General features: G+C 33.6%; 1 protein-coding gene across 5 annotated transcripts in view; it reads left to right on the top strand.

Annotated features, from left to right (window-relative positions):
* ZNF148 (zinc finger protein 148) overlaps positions 1-18,848 on the top strand; it is a 146,755-nt gene extending 127,907 nt beyond the window's left edge. For all 5 annotated transcript variants that reach the window (XM_037837349.1, XM_037837353.1, XM_037837351.1 and 2 more), the window contains 2 exons: positions 10,853-10,971; positions 11,230-18,848. In XM_037837349.1, the coding sequence (XP_037693277.1) occupies positions 10,853-10,971; positions 11,230-12,828 (1,718 nt within the window). In that variant the 3' untranslated portion in view covers positions 12,829-18,848. The remainder of the gene's footprint in view (positions 1-10,852; positions 10,972-11,229) is intronic.
* The last annotated feature ends 1,912 nt before the right edge of the window (positions 18,849-20,760 follow it).

The raw sequence follows: 20,760 nt of genomic DNA, 5'->3' as shown, positions 1-20,760 counted from the left end.
AAAACCCAAAGGATCCTGTTTAGGGCTCTGATTAGGAAAGTATTTTAGCGATGAAGGCTATGCTTTTGTGTATGTGTGTGTGTGTGTGTGTGTGTGTGTGTGAGTGTTGACTCTTTTACTATTGCCATTTTTTTTTTAATTCTTTTATTTTTGTTGTTGAGTATGCTTTTGAGAGAAGGGTCCTTCATCCTCTGATACCGTAGTTAATTAAAAAATAAAAGGACTGATGCACATTTATCCATTTTTTTATTGAGAGAAAGCCATATATAAGAAAGAAAAGCTGATGAGAGGGGTTTCTTTTTACCGGATTCAATATAGTGAATTCAGTATAGAGTTGCCCAATTCTGTAACCACCTTGTATGTTTAATGTGGATTTCACTGTTTACCTCTTATTTTAGTGCACTGAAGAGGTGGATGGAAATTGGGGAGTTTATATCAAGTTCAAAAGCAGATAGGACAAATTTAAAATGTTAGTAGGATAGTGTTTACTTAGATTATGTTTTAAATCTGTTTTATATTTTGGGATTCTAACTTAGAATTGTTTTTTGGTAGAGACACAGATACACCCACGATATAGCCATTTCACTAATTTTTGATACATTTTTGAGCTGCATCTTTAGAGATAGACTTATGTGTGATATTTCTGAAATACAGTTTTTTAAATGATTAGGAAATAGTTATGTCACATTTAGATGGTATTTACTGTAAATTAATGTTATTTTAATTAGGTCTTGTCCTAACACCTAGGTGTCTTCATTGGGACATCAATTATTTAGTGTTAATGTGTTTAGATTCTAGTACCAGTTGTGTATTGGCTATACTTTGGTAGAAAAATGAGATGTGGAAATTGCCATAATTGTATGGTTTTAACTTATTTTCAGAATCAGAATGGTGTTCTTTTCAACATGTGCCTAGGATGTTGCTCTTACTAAAAGTAATTGATCATTCTTCATTGTTGTCTGCTGCATAAAGCAAAGTACAAAAGCTAATTTATGGAAGCTAAGAAACAGTTCACCTCCTCTCATTTACTATTTCATCCTAAGGAATCCTAGAAGTAGAGTACTTTAAAAATTACCGTGTAAATGTATAATTTCATAGCTCTTCAAAAGAAAGGAAAAGAAACCCAGAAAAAGTGGAAGAATTCTTTCTTCATTTTCTAAGTGGTGCTTGTGGAGAGTGGTGACCCCAAACTGTTAGCTTAAGAAAATGGGCAAATCTTAACTGTATTTCCAAAATTTCAAAACGCAGTAGTTTCTCCCTACCCTCCAATTCTAGGGAAGGAAAATGATTCTATTCTAGAAAGGTGGATTTTAACAAATCTGCTACCTAAAAAATTGTTTCTTTCATTAGTTATCTTAAGGCCTTTAGGGGTTTTTGCCAGTTTTATTTAACTGCTATGTTTTCATGTTACCCTGGCAGCTTCAGAATTTTTGTTTAATAATCTAATCTAACTTCATTGGTTGTGATTTCATCTCAGATGATTTCTCATAGAATATAATTTCATGCATAGTATATGACTTCTTAGCCTAATGAATGATCTTTCTGACCACCTGGAAGGACTATATACCAAAGATATTCTTATATTTTCTAAGCAAATCATGGTATGTGTGGTACTGGTCTTTGCATTTATTTCAATAATTCTCCTTGTTTTACCTTTCCTGGGTTTATTGTCTAGTTTAAGGGTATTTTCATTTGGGTGGTATAGCCCAATTACTGGGTTATAGTGATAATCAATATATAAATATAAATGATAATCATTTGTTATCAACTTCTTCTTTCCTGTTGTTAATAGCTAGCATTTATTGAGCTCTTACAATGTACTAGGCCTCGTTCTTAAATTACTACTTTACATGAGTTATCTCCTTTAACGTTTGTTTCTGAGGTTCTGTTATTATTTCCATTTTACAGATGAGAATATCAAGTCTTAACAGTTTAAATAACATGCTCAATTTCTCACAGTTAAGACATAGTGAGACCATAATTCAAACCTAGGTAGTCTGGCTAGATAGCCTGTAAGTACTGTTCTATATTGCTTCTCATGTTAATGCATAATTTTTTTTGGGGGGGGGGGTTGGTATAATTTATTATTTTATGTTTACCCATTTTTATGACTTATTAAAAATGGGAAAAACCCTTCTGTTGTCATAAGTATGTATTACTAGGCTGTGTCTACTTTGTTCTAGGTCTTGTAATAATTTTTTAGCCTACAGTTATGAAAACTTCATTATTAAAATAATTTTCACTAACATTCTGATTAATAAAACAGTAGATGCTATTTTTTTAGTATAAGGTGCTTCACATACAGTATCATAACAAAGACTTGGTTTGGGGGAAATATTTTAGAAGAAAATGATCCTTGAGGTGAGAAAAAAGCATGATAAATTCCAGGAATTGAAAGCCCACTTTGACAGAAAGCTGTTGGGGGAGGGGGTATAAAAAGGGAGGGGGGTGGATTGTGAAGAAAGATCAAACACAAGAGAAAGGCAGGGACCAGATGATGGAGGAACCAGTTTTTATTGTCATCTGATCAGCCATTGACAGAGAAACCATTAGGGAGGAGGAGATTATAATGCCCAGGCCAGGCAGTGATGGTATCTTGAACTTTGATGATGATGGTGGGAAATGGAGAAGTGGATAGATTGGACAGATGTTTACTAGGTAGAATCAAATGGGCCTGTAAATTGGTTGGATATAGAGAAAATAAAAAGAGAAGTTGTGCAGGCCTCCGAATTACACAGCTATATGGATGGTGGTGCCATTAATAGAAATAGGGATTCTGGAGAAAGACTAAGGTTGGGGTGGAAGATCACATGTTTAATTTGGATTGTGATGTATTTGAGGTCCCCAAGTGTCACAGAAGTGAGTTGAGTTGAATTTGGATGCGTGAGTCTGGAACTCAGATTTGAGAGTAAAGCTGTTGAAATAAATGAGCTTCCCTTCCTGCTAAAGAACAGAATATAGAATGAGAAGGAAAAAGCTTAGGAAGAAGGCTTTGAAGAACTAAAACATTTCTTGCTTAGTGGGAGGAAGGTGAGCCAGAAAGAGCACCAAGAATGAGCAGTCAGAGGGGTTGAAGGAAACATGGATGTCATAGAAGTCAAGAGAAAAGCAAATTTCAGGAAGAAAAGGATTGTCTGGGTTGGATGCTGTTGAGAGATCTGCTGAAAAGTTTTGGTTGTATTTGACGTGAAGGTAATTTGTGAGTATCAAGAACCATTTTGATGTGGTTATAACTGCAGAATCCAGATTAGCATGATCTGTAGAGGGAGAAGAGGGTTAGTTGAAACTGTCTAATATCAGATTAATATGTTAAGACCTAGTGAGCTAGTGTTCAGTTTGCTAACGCTACCAGAATGCAAAATACCAGAAATGGATTGGCTTTTATAAAGGGGGTTTATTTGGTTACAAATTTACAATTTGAAGGCCATGAAAATGTCCGAATTAAGGCGTCAGCCCAAGTATACCTTCACCAAAGGAAGGCCAGTGGCGTCTGCTGATCCTGGGTTGTGTTCCAGCTCCTTTCTCATCTCCTATACATTCTTCAAAATGTTGTTCTTGAGGTGTTTTGTTCTCTCTTAGCTTCTCTGGAGCAAAGTGTCAGCAAAAGTCTGCTTTTGATGGCCGTCTCCAAAAGGTCTCTCATGGCTATAGCATCAAGTTCCTTCTGTCTGAGCTCTTATAGGGCTCCAGTGATTTAATTAAGACCCAGGCAGAATGAGCAGGGCCACACCTCCATGGAAATAATCCAGTCAGAGTTATCACCTACAGTTAGGTGGGTCACAATCTCCATGGAAACAACCCAATCCAAAGGTCCCAACCTAATCTAGACTAAATACATCTGTCCCCACAAGATAGCATTAAAGAACATGGTGTTTTGGGAGACATAATATATCCAAACTGGCACAGCTAGTTCAGTCATAAAACTTATGTCCTTATTAACTCTCTTGATATAATTTACCCTTGTAGTTACCACTTACTTATAATAAGTATCTTACCTGTAAACAGCTGAGTTTGTGCAGTGTTAGAGTTACCAGGAGGAAATAACACAGTGGGGAAGACTTGAGTGATCTCAGTGGATGACTGGTAGAAGAGAAATTCCGGGGCCCTTGGGTATTTGGAAATTACCATTAGTGAAATACCTTGTGATTGTTTTTCCATGTTACTGCTTTCCTTAATGTAGAAACATTTCCATACTTCTGGTAAGTTTTTCCTGTCAGTCTTAAAATCACTTGAATGCTATATGGGTTGTCTTCATTTTACAGATCAGGGGTTCTGACTCTCAAGGAGAAAATCAATAAAGAGGTCTTCTCTGAATGAAATTTCATTTAGGTGTTTTTATTCTTCTTAGAGAAATATGTATCAGTCATTTTATTTTCATTTTTTATTCAAGAATAGGAAACATAGAAAGTACTAAAGCCAGGAACAAGATATAGAGCCCACTATCTCCACTACTTGTTAACATAGTGCTTCAGAAGTTAGCAAAAGTAGACAACAGAAAAATATTATAGGTATAGAAATCATTTTTGTGGGCAATATGATTGTAAACTTGTAAAACCTGGGAGAGTCAAATGAAAAATTACTACAAATGATTAATCTTTAAGATAGCAGAAAACAATACCTTTAGACATATGTACATACATTCATACACACACACACAAGGTAGAAGATACAATAGAAGAAAATACCCTTTTTACAATATCAACAAAACAAAGATAAAGTACCTAGGAATAAATTTAACAAGAAATGTGGAAATCCCATATGAGGAATCATTAGCATACCACTGAGGACTCAAAAGAAAACTTGATCCAATGGAAAGGCATAACCTTTTCTTCAGTGAGAAGACTCAATATCATAAAGAAATCACTTCTCAATAAGTGAACCATAAACATTTAAGACAAACCCTCCTTCCCCTTAAAAACTAGAAAAGCTGATTCTGAAGTTTATATGAAAAGTGGACAAACAACAACCACAAGAACAGAGGAAAAGAGCAGTATGGGGTGTTAGCCTTTTTATCAGGTGATAAAAGTATTTTATGAAGGCTTAATAATTAAAACATTTTGGTTCTGTCTTGTGAATAGTCAGAAGAGTAGAATAGAAGTCTAGAAATAGACTCATGAGACGTATTGGTATATGATTATAATAAAGGCATTTGATCAAGAAAAGGCAAACATTGATAAATGATGCTGGGAAAACCAGGTTTTAACCATACCTCAAAATGAGCCCCATATGTACCAGAGATTTAATGTGAAAAATGAAACTGTAAAGGTACCACTGGAAATATGGACTAATTGGGGTGGGGAAGTCCTTCCTAAAGAGCACTCAAAGTCTAATATCATAAAATATTTATAAATTTAAGTATAAAAAATTTAAAACCCCTAGCAGCGAAACAACCCCAACTCTACCAAGCCAAAAAAAAAAAAAAAAAAGAAAGAAAAGGAGGCTGAGGCAGGGAAGCTGGGACCTTTACAGACAAAAGGCCAATTTCCTTAATAAAGCTCTTACAAATCATCAAAAAAAAGAGACCACCAACTCATTAGAAAAATAGGTGAAAGATCTGAACAGACAGTTCACAGAAAATGAAGTATAAAATGACTCAGCCTGATACAGAAATATTTTTTTCACCTTTTAGATATGTAATCATCAAAAAGTTTGATAACATAGTAGTGTATGGCAAGGTTATAGGGAAAAGTCACTCATACATGGCTAGTAGGTATGTGGACTGATAACGTCTCTTGTAGAAACTGATTTGGCAGTATATTTGACCAGAAATTCTGTTTCTGTTCATTTATCCTATGTCTGCACTTGCAAATATATAAATTAATATATTACAAAGTTATCTATTACAACATTCTTTATAATGGCAAATGATTTGAAGCAATAGGCAAAATAAATTATATTACACATAGTTATCCATCAGTGAAATATTATCAGCTATCAGAAAGAATGAGGTAGCTCTCTTTCTGCTGACCAAGATCTCCAAGATAAATTGAAGGAAACAAGATGCAGCACGGTGAATAAAGTGCTTCGTATGAAAATGGAAAAAAATGAAAATATATATTTATTTTTGCTTGTGCTTGCTTAAGAAATTTTGGAAATACACACACACACACACACACACACACACACACACAAATAAATGCCTTTACCTATAGGGGGAGAACATACAGGTAGGAATAGGAATTTTTCCTGTATACCTTTTATGGTGTTTTTATTTTTTTTAACCATGTAAGGATGTTACTGAATCTATAAACAGAAATCTTAAGGACAGAAGTCTTATGTCTACAGAATGGCTAATTAGAAAGGGAGGTAAAGGAGAAAAGATAAAAGAATGGGAGAGAGCGAGGGTATGAAGAAAGACAATAGAGTTAACAAGTAGGAAATACATACTAAAGTAGAGCAGAAGACAGGAAAGAATAGAAACAGTGAGTAATCAAAAATAGTAAAAAATGACTTCAGAGGGTTAATTTGCATTTTTATTCATCTTTGGCTATTTAACCATCATAGTTGTTCTGTATAGTTTGGGAGGCTAGAAGAGGGATGTTTTTTACCAATACAGGGACAGTTGGGTACAAATTGCTAAGGACTTAGTGTTTCTGGTACTTTTATGCTAAAGGAAATTTCTTAATGTTGCTTTTAGTTAAATGTTTAAGCTGTTAATTCTGGATCATCTGTTAGAATGTAGCAGATAATTTAAACATGGATTTTATTTTCTCCAGTTAATTTATTTTGGGTTTAATTGTGAGCTCCCTGAGGAAAGCATCATTTCTCATTCACTTTGCATGCTGTCAATTGTGTTATTATGTGGTATTGTTCTGAATTACAGCTTTTTTGAAATGTAATTCACACACCAAAAAATTCATCCCTATAAAGTGTACATTTCAGTTGTTTTTAGTATATGCACAGAGTTGTGCAAGTCAGCACTATCTGATTTTAGAAAATTTTCATCACCTCAAAAAAAGAAAGCTGGTACCCATTATCAGTCACTCCCATTCTCCTCTTGCCTGCAGAGCCTGGCAACCATTAATCTTTCTGCCTGTATAGATTTGCATATTCTGACTATTTCATACAAATTGAATCATATAATGTGTGGCCTTTTGTGATTGGCATCTTTTGCTTAGCTTAATGTTTTCAGTATTAATCACATTATGCTAGTACTTCAGTTCCTTTATGACTGAATGATATTCCATGTGTTATTATCGATGGACATTTGGGTTTTGTTTTTTGGCTGTTAGGAACTTTGGTGAACACAGTTTTGGGTGGACATATGTTTTAAATTCTCTTGGGTATATATCTCGCAGTAGAATTGCTGAAACAAATGGTAACTATATGTTCAACATTCTAGGGTTCTGTCAAAACTGTTTTCTAAAGTGCTTGTACTATTTTATAGTCCCACCAGCATGTATGAGTCTGTTTTTCTGCATCCTTGCTAAAACTTGTTATTGTTGTTTTTATTTTAGCATCCTAGTGGGTGTGAAATAGTTCAATTGGTATCTCCTTGTGGTTTTGATTTACATTTCCCTAATGACCAGTGTTCAGCATCTTTTCATGTGCTTATTGGCTGTTTGTGTATCTTCTTTGGAGAAATGTTTATTCAGATGCTTTGCACATTTTTAAATTGGGTTGTCTTTTTGCTGTTGGGTTGTGAGGGTTCTTTATATTCTGAATATAAGTCCTTTATTAGATGTATGGTTTGCAAATATTTTCTCCCATTCTGTGGGTTGTCTTTTCACTTTCTTGTTGCCATCCTTTGAAATGCAAAAGTTTTAAATTTTCATAAAGTCTGATTTAGCTTTTTTTTTGATTCCTTGTGCTTTTGGTGTCATATCTAAGAAACCATTGAGTAATCCAAGGTCATGAAAATTTACTTCTATATTTTGTCTTGGAGTTTTATAGTTTTAGCTCTTACAAATGATCCAGTTTGACTTAACTTTTGTATATGATGTGAGGTAGGGGGCCAGCTTCATTCTTCTGTATGTAGATATCAAATTGTCCTAGTACCATTTCTTGAGATCGATTTTTCCCCCATTGAATTGTCTCAGCACCCTTGTCAAAAATCAGTTTGCCATAAATATAAGGCAAACTGGACTCTCAAGTCTATTCCTTGATAATATGTCTACTTTATGCCATTACCACATTATCTTGATAACTTTAGTTTTGTAGTAAGATTTGAAATTGAGAAGTGTGAGTTCTCCAACTTTGTTCTTCATTTTCAAGATCACCCCCTGCATTTCCATATGAATTTTAGAATTAGGTTGTCAATTTCTATTGAATTTGTAGATCAATTTAGGAGTATTGTCACCTTAACAAGATAAGTCTTCTAATCCATAAATATCATGCAGAATTAATTTAATTCTAATCTGTTCTCTGATTTTCTCTCATCCTTTCTCACTTTTGATAAGTGACTTCAAATTCTTACATCCATGAGCTCTATTATCCACATTCTCCATTTCAAAATCTGCACCGATACTTCTCTTTTCCAAAGGTATTACCTGTTCTCTCGTTCCCTTCTCATCCTGGTTCCTCTGGAATCTTGTTCTTTTGATTATTCACCATAATATTCCATTTCTATTTCATTTCAGTATTCATATTCAATTTCTCATCTTGGCTGGCTCCTTCCTCTCTCCCTTCAAACATTTTAATCTCCTCATCCTTAACAGTACTTATTCTTGAATGGATTGCCTCCTAACTTACTTCCCTTCTTTTTCAAATTTCTTTCACTTCCCATTTTCCTTAATATGGGGCTATTCTCTCAGCTTCCATTGCTTTAATCTCCCATTCACTTGTTAACCTCTTATTCCTTGCCTTGAAGCACTGTGTTACAGCAGAGAAATATTGAACTAGATTCCAAAAGACATCAAGTTTTTCCCAGGTTCCTTGTCAAAGCCTCTTAACTTTTCTGTATTTCAGTATTTCTTCCTTGTACAGTGAGTGAATTGGTCTAAATTAGTTGTTTTAACATAATCTTTCTAGCCTGTGAACCTTGGTTCTAAAGAAATCGTACTCTGAACTCCAGTGTACAAAGGTGGAGCTATTCTGGACTAAGTTGTGGGTGGCAAGCTTAAGGGTCTTTGTGACACCCAGCAGCAGTCAGTCCTTATGGGCTTCCGTGGAACCCCTAGGAGCACAGTTTGAAAGCCACTGGGAAATCTCTTCAGCCTCCAAATTTGGTAACTCTATAGAAATTACTTAAGTTGCAATCTTGGAAGTTTCAAATAATTGTTGCCTAATTATTTATCTTCTTAGGCACCATTTCTCCTGGATGCCTTATAGTATTTGAACGTTTAGTTCTTCTGTTATTCCCCCCACCCCCCAAATTTTCTTTCCCTGGCTTTAATCATACACACAATCTCTCCAAGTGGCACTCATTTAGGATTCTAACTTTTCCAAGAAGCTTTTCCAAATCATACCGGCTCATAGTAGTAGCACTCTGTAATAATCATCATTTATGCCATTAGTTTGACACAAATTGCACAAGGTGCTTGGGTACTTTGAGCTGCATAAAGGTGAATTAGGCACAAGTTCTCACCTACAGAAATGTAATCTAGTGGAAGAGTAGAGATGTACAAAATAATTGAGTTTAAAGTAATGAATTCCATATAGGTACAGATGAAATTCTGTTAAAATTTAAACATAAAGAAAGTTATCTTTCTCCTTGGGGAATGGGACAAAGTATTCCAGAGGAGATGGGTTGGATTTTGAAGAGAATGTAGGTCTGAACACAGAGAAGTGAACATTCCTGACTGAAGGGGCAGAATAAATCAAGGCAGAAGGGTAGGGGAAAGTGTGAGTTGGTAGGTATTTTTGGTTTGGCTGAAGAAAGGATTAAGAAGGAAAAGATTAAGAAGATGTAAAGTTGTAAAGGTAAAACAGCTGTACCTTGTTTTGTTTTTGTAACGTGTATGTCTTGTCTTTCCACATGTGTTGTATACTCTTAGAAGACAAGTAGTATGTCTTACACATTTAACCTCCTATTGTTGGATTATAGGTAGAGAAGAAGTATTCAATAAAATTTTGAAGCCTAGACAGAAAAAGTAGTTTATCAAACAAGAATTAGTCAAGATAACTTCTTGTCACTCCCTTTTGTTTTCTTAGACAGCTTTTATCAATAAAATCTATTTCCGATTTCCATAATAATCATTCCTTATGCCTAAGAAGTCCTTGGGGGTGAAAAAGTATCTGGAATGTGTCCAATTAATATCAGTCCATTTAATTTATTTCCAAAAGAACATGAGAAATGTGGTTTGTGTTGATAAAAGAATCAATATAAACAAACCTTACTTTTGAAAATTAATCTCTAAGTTTTTTTAACAGTATCTTAATAAATTAGATTTTTAAGATATTTTCCTGGGATTCAAATTTCTTTTACCCACAAGTATTTAAAAAGAAATTAAAAATTGAAAAGCTGTACCCCAAAATTGTGTTGGATTATGTATAGGTAAATTTTTTTTTCAAATAATTTTCTAAAGTATTATTTTGTATGATTGAGAAAGAGATTAGAGATGTCAGCTACTCTACTGAAACAGTGTTCATATTGCCATGAATTCTTGATGCTGTTGGTATTTGTGAAAGAGTATGTTGTGTACAAACATAACAGAAAGGCAGGAAAATTGAGTTTTCCTGCTTTCAGCTTTTTCTTTCCAACGGACATGCCAATCCTTTTTATAAAGAAAATGTAATAGATAAATTAAATTGGAGGATATATTTAATATAAGAGAACTTACTCTTTTTTCACTTAAAAAGAGCAAATTATGACAACTTTCAAAAGTCATTTATTTTAGAGATTTTTTTATGGGAAAGCAATTCATTATTTCACAATATTTGTTTTGTTTTAAACTTCTATATCATGTACTAGGTGAAAAACCATTTCGCTGTGATGAATGTGGCATGCGATTTATTCAAAAATATCATATGGAAAGACATAAGAGAACCCACAGTGGAGAAAAACCTTACCAGTGTGAATACTGTTTACAGGTAAGAGGTGGTTTGAAATTCTTCCATCCTAAATTGAATGATCAAATAATTCTAATAAATTAAATTAGAAAATGTTATTTGCTACTAGAATTATTTAAAGAACTTCTAAATAGAAAATTGACTCAGCATATTAGTTGGTAAATGCTTATGTTATTATACTTATATCTATTTTTATATTAATTTCTTTCTGTTTTTTTCTTTTTCTTTTCTTGGTTGACCAAACAAACAAAACCCACTACTGCCCTCTGAATTTGACAGTATTTTTCCAGAACAGATCGTGTGTTGAAACATAAACGTATGTGCCATGAAAATCATGACAAGAAACTAAACAGATGTGCCATCAAAGGTGGCCTTCTGACATCTGAGGAAGATTCTGGCTTTTCTACATCACCAAAAGATAATTCACTGCCAAAAAAGAAAAGGCAGAAAGCTGAGAAAAAATCAGCTGGGATGGAGAAAGAGAGTGCTATGGACAAATCTGACCTGAAAAAAGACAAAAATGATTACTTGCCTCTTTATTCTTCAAGTACTAAAGTAAAAGATGAGTATATGGTAGCAGAATATGCTGTTGAAATGCCACATTCTTCAGTTGGGGGGTCGCATTTAGAAGATGCGTCAGGAGAAATACACCCTCCTAAGTTGGTTCTCAAAAAAATTAATAGTAAGAGAAGTCTGAAACAGCCACTGGAGCAAAATCAAACAATTTCACCTTTATCCACATATGAAGAGAGCAAAGTTTCAAAATATGCTTTTGAACTTGTGGATAAACAAGGTTTACTGGACTCAGAAGGCAATGCTGACATTGATCAGGTTGATAACTTGCAAGAGGGGCCCAGTAAACCTGTGCATAGTAGTACTAATTATGATGATGCCATGCAATTTTTGAAAAAGAAGCGGTATCTTCAAGCAGCAAGTAACAACAGTAGGGAGTATGCGCTGAATGTGGGTACCATAGCTTCTCAGCCTTCTGTAACACAGGCAGCTGTGGCTAGTGTCATTGATGAAAGTACCACAGCATCCATATTAGATTCACAGGCTCTGAATGTGGAGATAAAGAGTAATCATGACAAAAATGTTATTCCAGATGAGGTACTGCAGACTCTGTTGGATCATTATTCCCATAAAGCTAATGGACAGCATGAAATATCATTCAGTGTTGCTGACACTGAGGTGACGTCTAGCATATCAATAAATTCTTCAGAAGTACCTGAGGTCACCCAGTCAGAGAATGTTGGATCAAGCTCCCAAGCATCCTCTTCAGATAAAGCCAACATGTTGCAGGAATACTCAAAGTTTCTACAGCAGGCTTTGGACAGAACTAGCCAAAATGATGCCTATTTGAATAGCCCGAGCCTTAACTTTGTGACTGATAACCAGACCCTTCCAAATCAGCCAGCATTCTCTTCCATAGACAAGCAAGTCTATGCAGCCATGCCCATCAATAGCTTTCGATCAGGAATGAATTCTCCACTAAGAACAACTCCAGATAAGTCCCACTTTGGACTAATAGTTGGTGATTCACAACACTCATTTCCCTTTTCAGGTGATGAGACAAACCATGCTTCTGCCACATCAACACAGGACTTTTTGGATCAAGTGACTTCTCAGAAGAAAGCTGAGGCTCAGCCTGTCCACCAAGCTTACCAAATGAGCTCCTTTGAACAGCCTTTCCGTGCTCCATATCATGGATCGAGAGCTGGAATAGCTACTCAGTTTAGCACTGCCAATGGACAGGTGAACCTTCGGGGACCAGGGACAAGTGCTGAATTTCCAGAATTTCCCTTGGTGAATGTAAATGATAATAGAGCTGGGATGACAGCTTCACCTGATGCCACAACTGGCCAGACTTTTGGCTAAAAAAGTGTGTAAATAATACTGGCACTTTAGAACAGATTAATCAAGAGTGGGGTTACTCTGTGTAAGATGGAGTGCTGTACAGATTTAAGAGCAATGAGTTATAACAAGTTAAGCTGATATGAATAGCAAGATAATCCAATAATTGCATTTTGTTTGGTTAGTCAGCATTCTTTGAACTGCCTTACTTGTTGTCACCTTTATAGAAGCAGTGCATTATTTGTTTTAGATCAGAAACTTGCTATTCTACCTACACCAAGTTAAAAAGGAAAAAAAAAAAGACTCGCACAATTGTTTCCTAATTGATACCATTGTACATTCTTAGGAGATTAGTAATTGTGTGAAATTTACTCATTCTGTTTCTAAGTTTTTCAGCATAGTCATTGCACTTCAGCAGGGAATCTTGAGTATATTTTACAGACAGAGTGAACTTAAAAGTTTAAATGTCAAGAGATTATGGCTTAAATAAATTAGTGTGTCCTATAGGGGGAAAAAGAAATCAAGAAACCACCTTTTAAAAAGAATGATATGCCATATACCCTTGATTTTCATTTTGCATTATATTGACATTTTTTTTTTTTGAAGGAAAAAAGTAATAAAAATCTGATAGTCTAAGACTCCACTATTTAAGAGCCTAATTACTTTAAAAATACGCATACTTTCAAAACTTTTACCAAATTACACAACAGTTGAAGCATTTACTTCTCTAAGGAAGTATGCATATCAGTGTCAGTTTCTTTGTACAGTTGTATCTAGATATTTTTTATGATTTTTCATGTGCCGGTATCAAGGTTTTGAAGTTTTAGTAAAAAAAATACTCTGTAGATTACATTCCCAAGAACATAATGCTTACACAAAATGTATATTCCACGTTTTAAAGCTTAATTGTATTTTACTTTACATATATACTTCATTTAACATAGAGCACTTAGAATCTATTTGGTATTTTTGATTTCTCAACATAAAAAAATTTAGAATTTTAGGTTTGATATGGTTATGTCATAATCATCTCATAATTGACAATTTTAATTTTGGGCAATAAAAGGAAATTGAGGTACCTTTGGAGCTATAAAACCTGGTTTAATCCTTCTCTTTCTAGAGTCTTGATAGATTGGGTAATTAAACAGTATCCAGAGAAACTAAAGAAATGGCATTTTAATTGCTTATTTTACCTTGAGTTACTTTCTAATGAACACTGCTCATTGCAATTTACAAACCAAAAGTGTTTACTAATTCTAGTAACTACAGTTTCTTTTTCAGCTAGATGAGTGATCGGAAACTTTTTGTTGCATTTCAAAATATTAAATAAACTACAGACTTTATCCTTATACCATGAATGTTTTTTTTTTTTTAATACTTTGTCCGAAAATAATACAGCATGGTACAATAAATAGTAATTATATGTGTATATATATATGTGTATATATATATATATATCAACACACACTTTTCTGAAGAATGATGGTTTGAGTTACACATTGGGCAGTTTTGATTTTTGGAAAATAACATTAGTTATGTCGATTCTGTTATCCTTATTAATTTGTTCCAATTTTTTTTGTTTTCTTATTTAAAATTTCCATCATCTGTCACAATGCACATACTGATATAGCACCAATGATAATCTAAAATTTTAAAAACCTTGGAAGATGAAACTTAATTGTTGTTTATTTCCATTCTAACCTTTATATTGGCCCTGTAGATCTGCAGTCTTTATTTCACCATAGAGCGTGTTATCCATTTAAATTATTTTTTCTTTTATTTAATGTTATCCTGAGACTGTTCTCATAAAGAAAGAGAACAAAGAAATATCCACCCTTACTTAACATCCTTCACATTTATTTTGAATATATTGGTGTTTTATGATAAGGGATATTAATTATGTTTAATATGGTTTCCTCTACATTTTGGTTATTAAGCTTTGCTTGGAATACTAGTTTTCCCATTTGACAGCTTTCTTTGCTGCCAAATTTTGGAAGGAACTAGACTTTCTTGAAGTAAATATTTAAATTCTGCCACTATTGACTCTAAGATTGATCTGTGTTGTGTTAGGTACACATCACCTAATTGCAAGAAGGCTTCATTCAGGTGAGATCTTAAAAATGGAACTGTGCTCACCCTAGATAGTTATTTGTAGTTTTTTCATAGTACTTTTGATGATAGCAGCCATTTATTTCCTGGGTTGATTTTTTTTTTCCAGCCTGATCAAAAATTTTGTTCCATTGAGTTCTTGGTACAGTAGAAAGTCTTTTGTTTGTTTCAGCATAACCAGCACAGTTTTTAGAACGTGACTCTATTGCTGAGCAGTTAGGGTAAGCTTAAAAAGGAAGGCCTTTGAAAGTGGTAGGTAGTTACGCAAGGAGAAATTCAGGTATTTCATCCTGTTCAACACATTTCTTTAAATTTACATAATGGCAGACTCTTCTACGAGGTTATAAGCATTTTTAAGATATGTGATAGTAGCAGTATAAATTATTGACTTACCGTTTTAAGGATAGTCATCGCTCTCTTAGTGTGAAATTATAAATGCCCACCAGAGTTACCTGGTATTACCATCACTATGATAAATGCCTCAATAGTTTGGGTTTCCTCACTTTGGTTCAGAAAGTTACTTAATTTCTTTCTGGGCATTAATAGAGAAAACAAGTAGCCTTGTGTGCTGCTTTAGATTGGAATTTGAGGATATGAGATATCCTTTTGCAACTTGTGTTTCTCATTTCTATCAGGGAACAAATTGTATAAAAACATGCTCTTACATCCTTACTCATTTATCAATGTGAGTGAGGTGTGCTTCTTCACTTAGGTACTAGTCTCATGTTTGAAGATCACCTTAGATGAGGTAATATGTCTTGAACACCTAAGATTTTTTTTTTTTTTAATAAATTCTTATTGCACATTACTTCATTTGGTTAAGAATATTTGTGAGTGGCTCATAAGTTTTTCAGCTCTACATGCAAACCTACTACTTGATTGAAAAGAAATCCATCTTTTAAATCCTGGCTGAGGATTGTCTATAGTTGGGTAATTTTATCTTTTTGAGAGGCAGAAGAGCCTTGTCCTCAGGGTAGGCTTTCCTTTCCACAGGTGAGAGAAACTTGCAAAATGTCAGCGAGGTTAGATCTTTTGCTACTTCCTTCATTTTATTCATTTGGCTTTTCAAGGGCTGTTAAAGAAAAAAAAGCCGGGAAACTTTAAAAGTAGGCATTACTGTAGTACTACATTTCATAGAACATTTTAAACTAGAACTGTTTTTTACAGCATATTTACTTGAAGAAGCACTATTATAGTCAATGGGAAATTTTTTGTCTGCAATTTAATTTAAACTTTTTCAGTTTCAAATTGCTTTATTTCAGGGAAATAATTTTCCAGTTTTTGCTATATTCTGCAAATAAAAACCTTATGTTTCCTTTTTTCACTTAACTTTGGTAGGAAACAATTTAAAGCAGACAAACATTTCTTTGTTATGTTTGTTGCTTTCTTTAATCCAATGGATAAAAAAGTAAAAACCCTGTAAACATTATTTTATTTTTTTATGCAATACCATGCTGTAAATATGGTTCATCAAATAAGGATGTACCTATGATTGAATCTTTAATTCTGCACAGTTAGAGTTTATATATAAACGTGTCTTGACAATCAAGGACTTTTATGTGAGTCTTCCTTTATGATGTTTATTAATGTTATGCATTCCATTTGTTTTGAAGTGAGTACCAATGTGCTAATTTGTATTGTCTGAAGTATGTAATGTTTTTACAGCTTGTTTTTAAGAATCTGTAAATATGTACAAACAAATCACAGTACTGCTTTATGTTAGAAGGCATATGATGTTGTACTGTATGTAAGCAATAATACATAGCAGTGCTAACTTTACAAGTAGCATCAGGAAAATTCTAAAAACATTTCAGAGTTATTAATTATCCATATTTCATTTAAATGATTATCTTTAATCAGTTTTTATAAGTAAATTCCATTGTTCCTTCTATTGGAACGTAACACTGTTTACACAGCATAATTGAAGTTGCAGGGGAGACAGGCTAAATCTGACTTCATCTGTACTCACTTTTCACTAAGCATTGAATGGCCTTACCACTCTTCTGCAAGATGGAGGAAGACCGCAAAACTTAGTGCCCATCACACTGAAGGAAGGGGTGTGGTTTTTTGTTTTCCCCCTGCTTCTGTATTGCTACCTAACCTTGTGGTTTGCTTTGGATTTTAATATTTGTTTCTGTTTTAGATTCAAGCCCGTAAGTTTTGAGGTGACTTCAGCTCCATTGTGAAATAGATAGTTCTCTTTGTATTTCATAGCTACATTTCAATAACTGTAAACTTTCTACTTTGATTTTTAGATACTTATTTTTCAAGATTGATTTCTCAACTGATGAGATGAATTTATTCAACTTCAATACAAAGAAAGACAAACCTATTGTAGTTTGAATTAAGTAGATATTATACTGTACAGAACAGCTATTTGAACACACACATCACTGCTTTAGAAATAAACCGCCAATTTATAAATGTATATGACCTACATTTTATAGGAGAAATGTTTTTAAATGCTAGTCATTTATATAATGTGCTTTGAAGGATTTGCTAGTCCTCTTCTGTCACTTTTTAGTACACTGGTATCTTTTATATGTAATGTATGCTTTTTATTATTGTAGCAAAGCATTTCAGTAGAAAGAATTTTGCAACAATATGGGGAAGTTTTTCATTGTTGGATTTGAATTATACTGGATTTTATCTGTGTAGTCTATCTTGTCTTTATTTTAATGCTGTCTGGAAGGGAACTTGGTATCCAAATAAAGCAGGTAACCTCATTTTATTTTAAGGGCATACTGTGTAGTGCTGAATTTAATCTGGAAATCTGATGATTCTGAAAAGCAAAAAATAAGTTTATAAAAATTGTACAGAAGAAATTAAATGTGTGATGGAAATCCTGATGATGGAGCACGTTGAATTTTCTGATATATAGTGTTATTTTCCTGGGGTCCCCTATGCCTTCTTTGTATTTCAGATAATAAAGGAAAAACTCTGTCATTGAAACATAAAACAGTAAGATATTCTGATGATACAGTATTACTTTTCCTATCCCATTTTCTGACCCTTTCTCAATCACTGTAAATTTTTATTTTCTGTTTCCTATTGAAATTAAACATGTACATAATATAGATGCTGTTGTATAGAACTGAATGAGTTGGGTTGCCATGCTTGAATAGGTAACTAAGCGGAAATATTTTATGGATACTGAGAATTTATAAAATGTCAGAGCAGATTTACAAGGGAAAGAGGCATGTATGTCTTGGGAAGGTGACAGCAGATTGTTTCTTCAATACTCTAGGAAATCAGCATGTAAGAATTAACTGCAAACTTGATATCAGATCTACAGCGTGGGTCTTTTCCTTTCCCTACTCCCCCCAAAAATATAAGTATTAAATTTCAAATCTACTCAGGTGAAAATTGCTTTGCAATGAAATTTATCAAATTGAAAAGTTCACTGTTAAATAAAAAGATGTTTGTGATATTTTTAAATAAAAACTTTCACATCAGTAGTCAGCAGCCTGACAGTTGAAATTTGGTAAGTCAGTATGTTTTAAAATATACTTTGCCTTCCAAATAGAATTGTTTTTAAACAGTTAGGAGGACTTTTTTTTGTTTGTTTGTTTAAATGAGTTTTTATTGTCATTGTAAAAATAAAATCTTGCTTGAATCCCATATTATGCCATGAATGTAATGAATTGCTAAGCCTTTATAATACAGTGGAAGCTTGTTTCAGGCATAGCCCTGGAACATGGAAATGTTCTTTAAGCTGACCTATCAAGAATTCAGTGAGTTTCATGGCTTCTGGCATTATTGTTTTCATATAGTTAACCTTGCCACTTGGAGTTTATAATACCATTTTATGTATTGTGATACTAAAGGAAGTTGATTTGCTTTATTTTTAATTGAATTATTAGACTAATTTATACTTGCAAATTCTGCATTTTAAATGTGGACACTGGCTGAAAAATAAAATAATACAGAATACAGTTTTATGAATAATTTTCTAGCTGTTTTTCACATTCTGAACCAAATAATGGTAAATATGCAAAATCTATGGTGGGTAGTTTACGATTAGCAAAGAAAAAAGGAGCTCTGTGGGATTAACAGCTTGTCACACAAATTGGTTAACAACCAGTAGAACCTTGACTGCAGATTTGTGTGGGTTATTAATTAAACAGTTCTAAAATCAAGAGTCAGATGTTACCATTGTTGAATATTTTAGGCTTGAAATATGTTTAACAACATAGATCTAAATATATATTTGATTCTTTACAGATAAGAAAGATTCTGTTAACCCACCCTCAGTAGGATGCATACTTGGGATTTTTTTTTTTTTTTTTTCCATTAGTGGAGATAGATGTATTTTCATTTATATACCACCTTGTCAGTCACCTATCCTGTGACCAGTGACCTATGCTGTAAGAAAGATGTCTGCAGTTAGGAGTGCAGTCTGGGTCTGTGGAACAAATTTAAACTAATAGCCCTATGCAGAAATCAATCCTAAGACCTTGGCCTGAATAGCACTGTGCTTTAACCAGTCGTACATAATAATACTATCACTGATGGACTACTAACACATTTCTTGGATCCCAGTTTTTCTTGAATGATTAGGAATAGTGGAGAGCAGTGGTGAGATAATTCACATGATAATTTTCCCACCTTCTCAATGAGAAGATTGCAAAAAAAAAAAATAATTTTGAAGTGACTGGAATTAATGTGTCATCAATGAATGTTGATTGCCAATTTATCATTCACAAAATGAGTATGAAAAATTTTATGGTTATATGTTTAGATAGAATTAAAAATTTTTTTCCTGTGTTAGCTGTTCTATTTTTTTTCCTTTGTGAACCTGGTAAGTTGTTTAAATAAATATTAAGTTCATTTGATGTATAAAGAAATAAAGAGCTGAAAAGTTTAAGTGAGCTAAAGTTAAAACTTAGACCTTATAATTTCAGTTCTTTTATCATTTTCAAATGTCCTTTAAAGGATATTTATAGTAAAACATTTTGTTCACACACATGCAGATGTATATACATATGTGTAAAAGCTGGGATGGGAAACGTGATATAAATGAGAATGACATTTTCAAACGACTAGGAAAATTCAAGTTTAAAAATGGATGATTTGTAAAAGAACATTTGAGCCTTTGCATGTTTATCCACTTATACAGATGAACTTTTTAAAATACAGTTTTATTGAGATATATTCACATACTGGATTGTACATCCAGTGTACAATCAGTTATTCACAGTTATGGATGAACTTTTAAACTTGTAACTTTCTTAATTTTCCCTAGTTTCTCCCATTTAATAAGATTCTGAAACTTACAATGCCTGTGTTATGGTGGTGAAGGGGGATTACCAGTGATAGTAATTGTGTTTTCCATTAATTTGAGTTACTTGTTGAGGCATAGTTCTTTGATCCTGTATTCATTCAGCATGGTCATCAAATCACCTACTTGCTAACACGCTTTATACTAGATGCAAATGATAGGAGATTGCGGCTACTAATTTATTTGAACATTTGAAAGGTATTTATAGTGGTATCAGTTGCAGGATGCAGTATTGCATTTGGATTATTAAAGCAAACGAGTGTTAAGATGTGTTGGGTGCTACGCTGAGTATATCTCATTTCTCAACAAACTGGGTTAAGTAATATTCCTCCATTTTAAGATAGTTCTCTAGAAAATATAGTTCTATTAATTGGTTCCAATAGATAAAAATATATAGACCAATAAAGTGTATAGAACTTTTTTTAAAATTACGTCCTTAAAATGCCAAACTTACGGATGGGATTTAAGACTGGACTGAAAATGAGACAGTAAACTTTCAGAAGGAACTTGATCTATTACAAGATTGGTAGGTTAATGCTCTGTGGAGATTCACAAACTTGAGGGTA

Source organism: Choloepus didactylus, chromosome 1 (assembly GCF_015220235.1).
Source record: "Choloepus didactylus isolate mChoDid1 chromosome 1, mChoDid1.pri, whole genome shotgun sequence".
NCBI classification, from domain to species: domain Eukaryota; kingdom Metazoa; phylum Chordata; class Mammalia; order Pilosa; family Megalonychidae; genus Choloepus; species Choloepus didactylus.
This window is presented reverse-complemented; position numbering and strand designations above follow the sequence as displayed.